This window comes from Chiloscyllium plagiosum, unplaced genomic scaffold (assembly GCF_037043375.1).
Source record: "Chiloscyllium plagiosum isolate Xiang-an unplaced genomic scaffold, Cpla_swu_hap1 HiC_scaffold_11, whole genome shotgun sequence".
NCBI classification, from domain to species: Eukaryota; Metazoa; Chordata; class Chondrichthyes; order Orectolobiformes; family Hemiscylliidae; genus Chiloscyllium; species Chiloscyllium plagiosum.
Window position 1 is genome coordinate 18634060 of NW_028270149.1, and position 12521 is coordinate 18646580.

General features: G+C 42.3%; 1 protein-coding gene across 1 annotated transcript in view; it reads left to right on the plus strand.

Annotated features, from left to right (window-relative positions):
- The window catches only part of slc25a43 (solute carrier family 25 member 43), a 31046-nt gene extending 18866 nt beyond the window's left edge, over positions 1 to 12180 (plus strand). Inside the window, exons 3-5 of the mRNA XM_043705098.2 lie at positions 4946 to 5118; positions 7997 to 8131; positions 10770 to 12180. Coding sequence (XP_043561033.1) covers positions 4946 to 5118; positions 7997 to 8131; positions 10770 to 10988 — 527 coding nt within the window. The 3' untranslated portion in view covers positions 10989 to 12180. The remainder of the gene's footprint in view (positions 1 to 4945; positions 5119 to 7996; positions 8132 to 10769) is intronic.
- The last annotated feature ends 341 nt before the right edge of the window (positions 12181 to 12521 follow it).

Consider the following 12521-nt stretch of genomic DNA (forward strand, 5'->3'; position numbering starts at 1 on the left):
AGCAAGCTCATCCTCAGAACTCAGCTTTCAGTGAAACAGTTTTCGGATATATATCGCTTGACCTTTCAAACCCGGCGAGTGCCATGGTCTTGCCTGACAGCTGAAATCCCTTATTTCTCACAATTTTCTGATCAAGGATGGAATTGGTTACCCCCGTGCCTATCATAAATAGGATTGGAGTTCCAGCTGTCTGCAAGGTAATGTGGGGTTCCTGCTGAGGGGACATGCTGACAACTGGGAGGTTAATGTTTGGGAATCTGGCGAATGGATTGTTCGAGGTGAGTTCAGGGCGGCAAGTCCGGGCCTGGAAAGTCGCGGTTTGGGCGAAGGGGAATTCAGCCTTCCAGTGACAGGCCTCCAACAGTTGAAACACTGGCCTGGCTGCCTCACTGGGAATCGGCCCCATCTCCCTCTTATCCAAGGTGCATCAGGGACGCCCCTGGTGCCCCCCTCCAAGGCCTCTGTGGGGAGAGGCGGCTTGGTGGGCATTGCTGGACCAGCCTCTGGGGGAGAGTTTGTGCCCAGAAGGTATCCCAGTTCCACTGGAGTTCGTTAGTACTGACTGGGGTTTGCAGTGCTCGGGGGGGGGGGGGCAGCTGAACAATTGTCTGGCTGAACACATGGAGCAGTATGGGGTAAAACACCCCAGGCACCTTCACCGCTCAGTTCTGCCCAATTCAGATTTTTGTGTCACTTACTCAGCCCCAGGAGACGTTCCCTATGGGGAGGTCAGAGTCGCGGCCCCGAATGTTGATGTCTGTTTTGTTCCACAAATCCGGATGACACAAGTTTCAGTACATCAGCAGCTGCTTTATTATTGGACAGCCAGTGACAGATTCTCAATGTCCCCAAAAGTAGTTATGTGTCTACTTGTGGTGACACTTCTCCACGAATCTCTTCCCTACACACAAAAACAGTATTTTTTATAGGGATTAAACAAAAGGTTTATCAGTCACATGATCAATTGTCATTACATAGTTTAAAGTAGATAATTATGAATTTACAAAGCCCGATGGATGTCAATATCCAGTGATAACATCTGAATGGATTACAGGAACTGTTTATCGTATTCTTCATGATTATATGTTGATGGGAAGAGATTAAGACAAAAGGGTATTGCCTGCTGTAAATGGGGGATTTACATACCTATGCTAATGGAGAGGGGAAGTAAGACAATGGGAGCAGGAGGCAGTTTAACAGGGTTGTGGCCAAAGCTATCAGTCTTGTCTGGGAAGGACAAATACCTCTACAATGGATTTGTGGCTCCACTGGGCTCCATTTCTGAGATATAGTCAGCCTCCCCCGCTCCCTCCCCTCCCCTCACCCTACTGAGATGTTCTGTCTGTATTGTATGAGGACAGGTTTCCAATTGATACTGCAGTGAGTCTTTTTGGCAGTGGAATGTTTCACCCTTGAGTCCCCCAATGTGCCTTTATAGAGAAGTAAACATGGAACTGAACCCTTTGTGGGTTTCTAACTTCCACAGTACTCCAAGAATAATGTTTTAAGAGTTATGTATTCTATATTTCTCTGCATCTGTTGGCATATTACCAATTGGTTCTGTCACTGTAATAAAAGTGAGAGTGCCATTTTCCTATGAGTAATTCACTCTGCAGGTTCAGAAGTTAGAATATTGTTGGTACTTGTGTGTAGGTGGGGCCCCCATGACTGTCATTCCACAGGTTGGAATGAAAAGAAATGGGAACCCATGCCAAAACACATTGTTTTGTAGCCATTTGGTAAATACTGTAACTGTTCAAATATGTCCATTGTCTCATTTCTTCCTGTTTCTGTAACAGTCTCCAATCCTACAACTATTCCAGAACTTTGGCATCCTCTTGTGGATCCCATACTTGCTTCATCCCACCATTTGTAGATGTGCTACCAGGTGTCTAAGCACTGAACCACCTCTTTAAAGCTTTCTTTCTCTAAAAGTAGACCTCTTGAACAAATTGTTTGGTCATCTACATAGATAGATAGAAGAATACAGCGCAGTACAGGCCCTTTGGCCCTCGATGTTGCGCCAATCCAAGCCCACCTAACCTATACTAACCCACTATCCTCCATATACCGATCCAATGCCCGCTTAAATGCCCATAAAGAGGGAGAGTTCACCACTGCTACTGGCAGGGCATTCCATGAACTCACGACTCGCTGAGTGAAGAACCTACCCCTAACTTCAGTCCTATATCTACCCCCCCTTAATTTAAAGCTATGCCCCCTTGTAATACCCGACTCCATACGCGGGAAAAGGTTCACGCTGTCAACCCTATCTAACCCCCTAATCATCTTGTACACCTCAATCAAGTCACCCCTAAACCTTCTTTTCTCTAATGAAAACAGCCCCAAGTGCCTCAGTCTTTCCTCATACGATCTTCCTTCCATACCAGGCAACATCCTGGTAAACCTCCTCTGCACCCGTTCCAGTGCCTCCACATCCTTCCTATAGTATGGCGACCAAAACTGCACACAATATTCCAGATGCGGCCGCACCAGAGTCTTATACAACTGCATCATGACCTCAGGACTCCGGAACTCAATTCCTCTACCAATAAAAGCCAGTACGCCATATGCCTTCCTCACCGCACTATTTACCTGGGTGGCAACTTTCAGAGATCTGTGTATATGGACACCAAGATCCCTCTGCTCATCCACACTACCAAGTATCCGACCATTAGCCCAGTACCCCATCTTTTTGTTATTCTTCCCAAAGTGAATCACCTCACACTTAGCTACATTGAATTCCATTTGCCACCTTTCTGCCCAGCTCTGCAGCTTCTCTATATCCTGCTGTAACCTGCCACATCCTTCCTCACTGTCAACAACTCCTCCGAGTTGTTGACCTCCGAGTCTCTGTCCTAATATATCTTTTTTTAAAAAAACAACTTGGTCTCAGTTCTTGTATACACCTTCATGAAGTACCCTGGGATGTTTTCTGAACTGCATGGCACTAGATAAATGCAAGTCGTTGTTGTAGCTCAAGAAAGTTACTGGTGGAAGTTTGACACTTTGTCACTGTGTGAGGTGTTGAGCAATCGGAGAAACGTTGAGTGTGAAATTGTGGGAACGTGTTGAGAAGTGAAGATAACTTTTAAAAAAAAATGAAATCACAGAACCCACTTTTGGGACCCAAAAGTACTTGTTATCTATAGTTGACAGCCCATTGTACTGTCACTTGTCATATGCTTTGGGATATTCTGATATCATAAAGTACAGTAGAAATATGTTATTCCCTTTATTTATAAGCTGGCATTAAACCATGCAATTTAAGCCTTGCATATATATCCCAACTCTTCCTCGTCATTTGTGTTCTGCATCCACAGTTCCTTTAGTTCTGTTTTAGTTAGTCTGGTTGCATTATCATTGGACTGTTAATCCAGAGACCCAGGTATTGTTTTGGGAAACCAGGTTTAAATCTCTCCACAGCCCCTGGTGGAACTTGAATTCAGTGAAAAGTATCAGGAATTGAGAATCTAATGAAGACCATGACACCATTGTCAATTGTTGGAAAACACCCATCTGGTTCTCTCATGTCCCCCCCTGGTCTGGCCTATGCTAATTTACTGAGTGACTGCATAAAACATGGCCCACCAGAATAGAACAACTACTAAAGAACTACTGCAGGTAAGGATGTGGTACTGGAAAAGCACAGCCGGTGAGGCAGCATCTGAGGAGCAGAATTCCTCATGGAAGGGCTTATGCCTGAAACGTAAATTCTCCTGCTCCTCAGATGCTGCCTCACCGGCTGTGCTTTTCCAGCACCACACTCTCAATTCTGATCTCCAACATCTGCAGTGCTTAATTTATCCTAACTACTGCAAGTGTATAAAGAGCTGCAGCAAGTACAAACAGGACACTACTTGGATTTCAGTACCGAAGAAGCATTGTGAGGCTTCAGTGTTATTTGATATTTCCCAAGGTGTTTTTACTTAAACAGATCAATTTTATTTAACAACTGGGACGGCACGGTGGCTCAATGGTTAGCACTGCTCAAAGTTTGTGAGAAGATTTGTGGCTCGGTGCTCGTTGTTGTGGTTCTGTTCGCCGAGCTGGGAATTTGTGTTGCAGACGTTTCGTCCCCTGTCTAGGTGACATCCTCAGTGCTTGGGAGCCTCCTGTGAAGCGCTTCTGTGATCTTTCCTCCGGCATTTGTAGTGGTTTGAATCTGTCGCTTCCGGTTGTCAGTTCCAGCTGTCCATTGCAGTGGCCGGTATATTGGGTCCAGATCGATGTGCTTATTGATTGAATCTGTGGATGAGTGTCATGTCTCTAGGAATTCCCTGGCCGTTCTCATCATCCATTGCTACTGTACTCTCTAAGACCATGGCTGATCTACCTCAAGTCTACCTTCCTCTGTTTGCCCCTGTATCCCCCTCGATTCCCTTGAAATCCAAGAATCGATTGATCTCTGTCTTGAATGTTTCCATTAACTAAACATTCACAGCCCTGTGGAGTCAAAAAACATCAAAGATTGTCAACCTTTCAAATGAAGAAAATTTTCCTTATCTCAGCCCTAGACGGCCTTTATCCTCAGATATCTTGTGTTAGATTAGATTAGATTACCTACAGTGTGGAAACAGGCCCGTCGGCCCAACAAGTCCACACCAACCCTCTGAAGAGGAACCCACCCAGACCCATTCACCTACCCCATATTTACCCCTGACTAATGCACCTAACACTATGGCAATTTAGCGCGGCCAATTCACCTGACCTGCACATCATTTGGATTGTGGGAGGAAACTGGAGCACCCGGAGGAAACCCACGCAGACACGGGGAGAATGTGCACTCTCCATACAGTCGCCCAAGACAGGAATTGATTTTCAGCCAGGAAAATAGTTTTTCACGATCTATCCTCTCAAGACCATTATGAATTTTACATGCTTCAATGAAATCATACTCTTTTCCCCCAATTATAACTTGAAATTCCTGCCTTTCCTCTTCTAGGTTCAGTGCCATTTTCTGCCGGTTCCTTTTTGGTCTATATCAACCTGGATAAACTCTGGAATAAGCCCAGTGTGAAACTCACCCCTCTGCAGAATTTTGGCAATGGCTGTCTGGCAGCAGGTGTTGCCCAAACACTCTCCTTCCCTTTTGAAACTGTGAAGAGAAAGATGCAGGTGAGTTCTGAACTGTGCTTATGTGCAACATCAGAAATATGAAGTGATCTGAGCTGTGCCTGAGGTGTTTTATCTTGATTGAACGCCCAGGTACTTTTTCTTTTCTGGTCAATAACTGCAGCAATCCAATTTTTGTTGCATGAATTCCTCAACTCCTCCTAAGAGCCATTCAATGTGAACTCCTGTGGCATCTTGTGCGGGTATGTGTGTGCGCACACTTCCTGCTCTGACCACCAGTCTGTGCTGTTGGCCCATTGTTGATTCCGAAATCTTTTATCCAATTGCCTTTTCTTTTAAAAGCATCTCCTCCACATTTTATGAAGCAGTCACTTGCCGCATTTGCGGCGATTACAACGTAATGCTAGAGCATTTCGTCACTGAATACATGAGCCAGATATGATTCAAACCTCAAGGGGCTTACAGTGGAGAGATGTCCTGAAAGAGGATTTGACTAACTCATAAAACCCATCTGACTGACAGCAGGCAGTGCAAAACCAATGGCAGAATGATCAAAATTTGTCTTATTGGTGGATTCATTGCAAGCTGGAAGTCCGGTTCTCCAGCAGATTTTGATGCACTTTTTGATATTGGGGAATATCCGCAGCAAGTACAGTAAAGAAAAGATGTAGTTGCAAACTTACAATGGCAGTGCATACACACAATAAGTCTCCCTGTTTGCCTTAAATGTTGTAACTTGTAACCAGAAATATAAATGGATTTCTATGTCCAAGCACTGGAGGTTGAAACTACTTCTGTACCGAACAGCTTTACAGCAGCAAATAGAAGATGAATTATGCCTTTACCTTGTCTAAGTGTGCACTAAAATAAAATGGGCCTATGATCTGTTGTTCCTACGATCTGTTGTTCCTACAGCACAAACATAATTAAATTTGTCTCTCTCTCATTCACTATCTGATTCATTTGGAAGAAGCCTGAATAATTCAATTGTCCATGTCATTCAGGCCACAAAATTATTTTCTTTGGTCTGTCTCATCTCAGAGCAGCTGAAAATCTCACTTGTGTGTTCTTTATATCCAGATTCAACTACTTCAATGTTCTCTTAGCTGGCTTTGCATCTTCCATCCTCTGCAGCCATCAGTTTACCTAAATGTGTTTGCTGCCCATCTCTTAATTCACACTAATTCTCATCCTTTGTTTTCAAATTATTCCATGGTCTTGCCCTTCCTACCTTTGTATCTTGTTCCAGCCTGATAATTCTCCCAGAGGAATTGTTTTTGTTTCCTATCTCTGCCATGTTGTAGTGCCTGATTTCCTTCATTTCACCATTGGAACTTGTCCCTTCTCATTGGCTGGGTCCCAGCATGTAGGAGCTCTGCTCAGAAACATCTCTGCACTTTGTAAAGGATACGTCTTTTTATTTGTCTGGATTTTACAATTGTGGACTGAAATGATACCACACAGGTTTTTAAAATTGCAATGCTTTGAAAAGCAAGTCACCTGACTTACAGCAAACATTGTTTTAAGCAGACCCTCGAACAGTAAATGAAGTTTAGGTTGCAAATGTACTGAAGTCGTTGTGGAGGGAGAGGGGGGTGGTGCTGGTGGAATGTGTCTGTATCCAGATGGAGTTTTGGTTGTCAACAAGATGTTGATTGGTCAATGGATTAGTGACCAGTTAATAGTGACAAAGGTCTTTTGCCTGCCAAAATCATATGATTGGTTCTTGGGTAACTGAACATCTTGACCAAGTCCCAGGATCTCTCTACAGGAAGCCATTTTAAACCCGTGCTGTACATCTCTATGACTGTATGACTAAAACAATTTAACTTCCCTTTAGCTGTTGCGGTAACCTTTTCTTTAATTGATAAATCAAACCTTTTGTGTAGTGGAACCAGCCGCTGCACCTCGTGTAAATCATTTAGAAAAGTAAACCCAAAGAGAAACCTTTTGGTCAGCAAGAACTAACTCAACCAAACTTGTGAATAAAACCACTGAACTGCTTTCCCAATTTGAGCTTAATTAAATTTGGCATCATGTTCGGCACAACACTGTGGGCCAAAGGGTCCATTCCTGTGCTGTATTGTTCTTTGTTTCCCTCTCCACATCTGTCTCTGTGTGTGGCTATATGTAAGGAGGGTGGTTATAAGGAGATTAGAGCTTTAATGTGTACTGTTATATGCCAGTAATCTATAACTGTGTTTTCCTGCCGTTGGAATCTGATGACCTGTAATAAATTGCTTCTTGCTTAGCATGGAAACCTGTTCCATGATTCCTATCAACCTGAGACTGAAGGTTGAGTGAATTGGGGAATTTTGAGACTTATTTTAAAATCTTTAAATGACTGGGAATAATGGAGCTTGATTACCAGTAACAGCTACTCCAGTGAGTGGTGACACTTGTAACATGTTTTCTTCTCCTTGTCAGATGATTCTTTTTAAAAGAATTGGGCGGCATGGTGGCTCAGCAGTTAGCACTGTTGCCTCACAACACCAGGGTCCCAGGTTCAATTCCCGCCTTGGGACTGTGTGAAGTTTGCACATTCTCCCTGTGTCTGCGTGGGTTTCCACCCGGTGCCCCGGTTTCCTCCCACAGTCCAAAGATGTACAGGTCAGGTAGGTTGGCCATGCTAAATTGCCCATAGTGTTAGGTGCATTAGTCAGAGGGAAATAGATCTGGGTGGGTTACTCTTCAGAGGGTCAGTGTGGACTTGTTGGGCTGAAGGGCCTGTTTCCCCACTGTAGGCAATCTAATTTAATCAAAAACATGCCTCTTTGATCAAGCTTCTAATAATTTTAATAAGGATTTGTTGCTCCCAGGAGTGTTTCTCATATTTTGTTGCAGTAAAGGTGACATCTAAATGTAGTTTGAGATTAATCATTTGTTTCCATGTGTGAACACCTTTTATCTCTCTCCATAGGCACAGAGTCCCCTGCTTCCCCACTACGGAGGGGTGGATGTACATTTTGCTGGTGTTGTGGACTGTTTCAAACAAATTGTGAAGACAAAAGGTGTCCTGAGTTTATGGAATGGTCTAACAGCAAATCTAGTAAAGGTGAGTGCTGTTTCCATAAACCTAGCACTCATTAGATTAATCTGTACTGCCCTACATTGAATACAGAGAGATCGAGGTCAATGTAACACGAGGGTGTATATTAGACACATAGTCAATTCATTGTCATTTGTGGGTATCAATATATTTGACCTTTTTGTTTTTGTTCCTTGTCTGTCTCTCTTGTGAGTTACCCATGCCATAATGGCCCCACCCAGCCATATTGGCACCACATACTGCCGTGACAATTCAGCACAGATCCCTACACCCAAAACAAGTAATGCTCTGTTACTGAAAATTCTTTATTACAGACTGTATCAAGTCCTTGTTATTTGTAGAGAGTAGGGGTATAGGCCTCCAGTGGATAACATAGAAACATAGTGACTGTGTGGGTTTCCTCTGGGTACTCCAGTTTTTTTCCCACAGTCCAAAGATGTATAGGCCAGGGGGATTAGCCATGGGAAATGCAGCTTTCAGGGATAGGGTTTGGGTGGGTGGGGAGGGGGGGAAGAAATGCTTGGAGAAGTGGCCTGATTTCACCAGTTCCCCCCACCTCCTCAGTAAAACTGCACAAGAGGAAACATTGTTTCCATGTCCACCTTGTAATGGTGGTTCAGAATCTTCTACACTTCAATAAAGTCACACCTCGCTCTTCTAAACCCATTGGGAACACTGTTAGCCTCCTCAACCTAAACTCCTCATATAACCAACTCATTCCAGCTATCAATCTAATAAACCTCCTCAGAACTATCTCCAATATATTTGCATCCTTCCTTTCAATAAGGAGATGATGATCTAGATTAATATTCATGATGTGCTGTCATCAGTACTCTATATAACTGAAGTATAATGTCATTTATTATTATGTTCTACTCTCTTGTACATTACGGATAAGATTCCAATAGCAAAGACTTCATGTTAAATCATTATTTGAGGATATATGCTTATTTAAAGTTATATCACCTACATGTTAGGAAAAGTTCTTAGAAGCCAACACCTTAGGGACAGAAGTGTGCTGTTAATAGTGCTGCCACTCAGTCAGTTGATCTGTGTCTTAACTTCATTCTGAGGGGAGGTGATGGCATTGTGGTATTATCACTGGGCTATTGATCCGGAGACCTCAATGTTCTGGAGACCTGAATTTAAATCCCACCACAGCAGAAGGTGGAGTTTGAATTTCAAAAGAGAATCTGGAATTAAGAGTGTAATGAATCCATTGTTGGAAAAACCCATCTGTTTCACTAAGGTTCTTTAATGAAGAAAATGGTCACCCGTACCTGTTCTGGCCTACTTGTGACTCCAGACCCACACCAAAGCGGCTGACTCTTAACTGCCTTCTGAGGAATTAGGGACGGGCAGTAAATGCTGATTTCTCAGCAGTATTCACATCCTGTGAATGATTTTTTTATTTAAAATCTCCAGCCTTGGCTCCAAGCCCCTTAGTATCCTTGCCTTCCAAAGATCTAACAGTCCCGGACAAGCCAATTCTAATTTTAATGTTTTGGAGCAGCAATGATTGATCCTCTCATTTTATGCTTTACTTATTGTCGCTGCCAGAGCATGTGACCAAAGCCCGTTTTGTTCAAAAAATGTGACTAGGGTTCGGATGTTGTTGTAGAATTCCTGATTTTCACTAAACCGATGCTGGATGTCTGAACCAGGTGGAGCTCCGGCTGTCTAATGAAAGACCCCTTTCGTCAGAACATCACTTTTGAAAGGACATGCTTGCCTTTTGGAGCTGATTCAACAAATGACAACCAACTTCATTGTGACAGTATATCACTTCTTGAGACAGAGGAGTTCAAAGAGGAAAAAAGATAGTGATCATTTTATTTGGGAGAAAATATGCTATTTCAGAACTAGAACAAGTTAACTGTAATATTTATAAATGAAAACAGATCAAACATAAATTTCCAGCACGCATATGGTATCTGTGTTAGTGTTGTGAAGTTACAAATGTCATATGATGACCCAGTGATGGAAATTGACTCCTTTTCCAATTGTTCAGTCATGTGGAAAAGTCTAATGGAGCAGATTGACTTTTCAGTCAATAAAAACCGTTAACTTGTGTGAACAGGAATTAACCCAATGCATAAAATGTGTCCCACAAAGCTGATTTTCAGAAAAATGATGATGCTGTTTTTGTCTTGGAAGAGTGTGTGTTAATCTGAAGTCTGCACAAAATGAGGCTTCTCTTTGGCTCATTTTATTATTGTGAAGAGTAATTAAGAATTTGCCCTGGGTGGGGGGAGGGGGAGGATGGTGGTCACAATGTCCAGACTGGAGCTTGTTGACTGGAGTTTATTAAATTGCATAAATTCAGCATTTGGATGGGGACAGCTGCTGTATCAACAGACATAGATCAAAACCTTTTTGAATTATCTCTACATGAAACCTCTTTATAATCCCGAGAGGTGTTTTTAGAGCAATAAGTTCTTTTCACATTTCTGTCCAATGTATTGTGCTCTTTGCTTCAGCATTAACTCAAGTTATAAGCTAAATATTACCACACTTTCAGTAACAGATTATCAAATACCCTCATATCTAAACCTCTATTAGATTTGGTGGGGCGATGTGTCACATTCAATTTAAGCCTTTTGCCTTTTGCCTGTCTGTTTCAATCACTTTTTTTAATTCACAGATTGTTCCGTATTATGGACTGATGTTCAGCACATTCGAGTTCTGCAAGCGGGTTTGTCTGTACAAGAATGGCTATATCGTGTCTCCCCTGAGCTATCGGCTGAGTCCAGGTGTAGACCAGAGCTTGGGGGCTGAGGAGCTGTGGGAGCTGAGGAGATTGATCAGGGAAAAGAGGTTTGAGACTAACCAGTCCACACTAGGCACTAAATGGTGGGGCTGAGGAAACAGGCTCTCAAGGCCTGTGACAGGACATTTGTTCATCTTGAGCACTGACGTCACTTCCTTGCACCAAAGAACCTGTTTTCCTTTAAAACCTGTATACTCCTCTTGCTCACATCACACTCAGCATTGTCAGTTGCCCAGTGCAATAACCAAGATGGCATCTGTTTCTGAACTATCGAAGGTCCATATTGAACAATTGGGCCAGTCTGACATTAATGTGCTGACCTCAAACTTCAATGACTAATCCTGTGATTACTTCAGGTTTTTTTTAAACAGTCAGTTATCGTTTTTACTTGCCTCACTTTCTTGAGGTAATGTTGCATCTGTGGATATTGTCTGCGCCCACGAATCAGTAACTGGTCATAATAAACAGCGTGAGAGTTTTGAACGAGCCCGCATCAGAACAGAAGTGAGATGTCAAGTGAAACTAAAGTTCTGTCAATCAACCAAAAAGACTTACATTTTACATTGTGCCTTTTAGCATAGAAAAATGCTGCTTTGTGGGGAAAATGGATTTCAAAACCAAAGAGAATAGAAGGTGTGATTTAGTACTTTCTGGACTTGCACAGTCCAGTTTAATTACAGTACAATTTCCCATTTTCAGAGTGTTATGGAATGTTAATTCCTGTTTCACTGTACTGATGTTTACAAATGAGCTTGATGTTAAAATGGGGAAAAAAATCCTGACAAGCCAAGATGTACAAGAAGAGAAACTGAAATCAGTGTTTGTGAATGATCTCCTTCAGTGTCTCTGGTCAGCAAGTGTTCCACATTGTCACCTTGCCTGAGCTAGATCTGAAATTCAAGCAATTTATTCAGGGACTAAGAAACAGAAGGGTTACATTTTTAAATTGGTGCAGTCCCTTGACCAAGTGTTAGGTCACACCCCAATATTACTAATTTGATTTGCTGACCCCACTCCCATTTGTAACAAAGGAATGTAATATTATCATCTTCTTCTTTGAAGAAGTTACCCTGTGCAGTCCATGTGATCTGCCAGTTTCACAATAGTCTAGCAATAACAGAATCATGCACTGTGATAACTTTAGATTCTAAACATATTAATGGATTTTTAAAAAAAATTAGCCAAGTGAAACTCTATCTTTAATATCCTTTGAGGCCAAAGGTAGATTTTTTTTGAGTTTGTTATATGTCTACTACATGTAATAAACACTTATGCACAAAATGTTTGTTTATTGTATATTGTTCAATCTGTCTATACATATACACCCTGCCATCTCTAACACATCTATATGAGGTAAATGATTTATCAGGATGTAACATTCACCGCAACTTTTCGTGATAATTTTGTGATCCTGCTTTATGTAGGTACAGGACGTTGGTTTCTATCTGGTTTTCTAAAGACCATCAGAAAATGGTGACTTCAAATGTTAGCCGACTTTTAAACTAAAAGAATTGTAGATGCTGGAAATTGGAAACAAAAACAGAATTTACTGGAAAAACCCAGGAGGTCTGGCAGCATCTGTGGAGACAAATCAAAGTTAACATTTCGGGTCCAGTGACCCCTCCT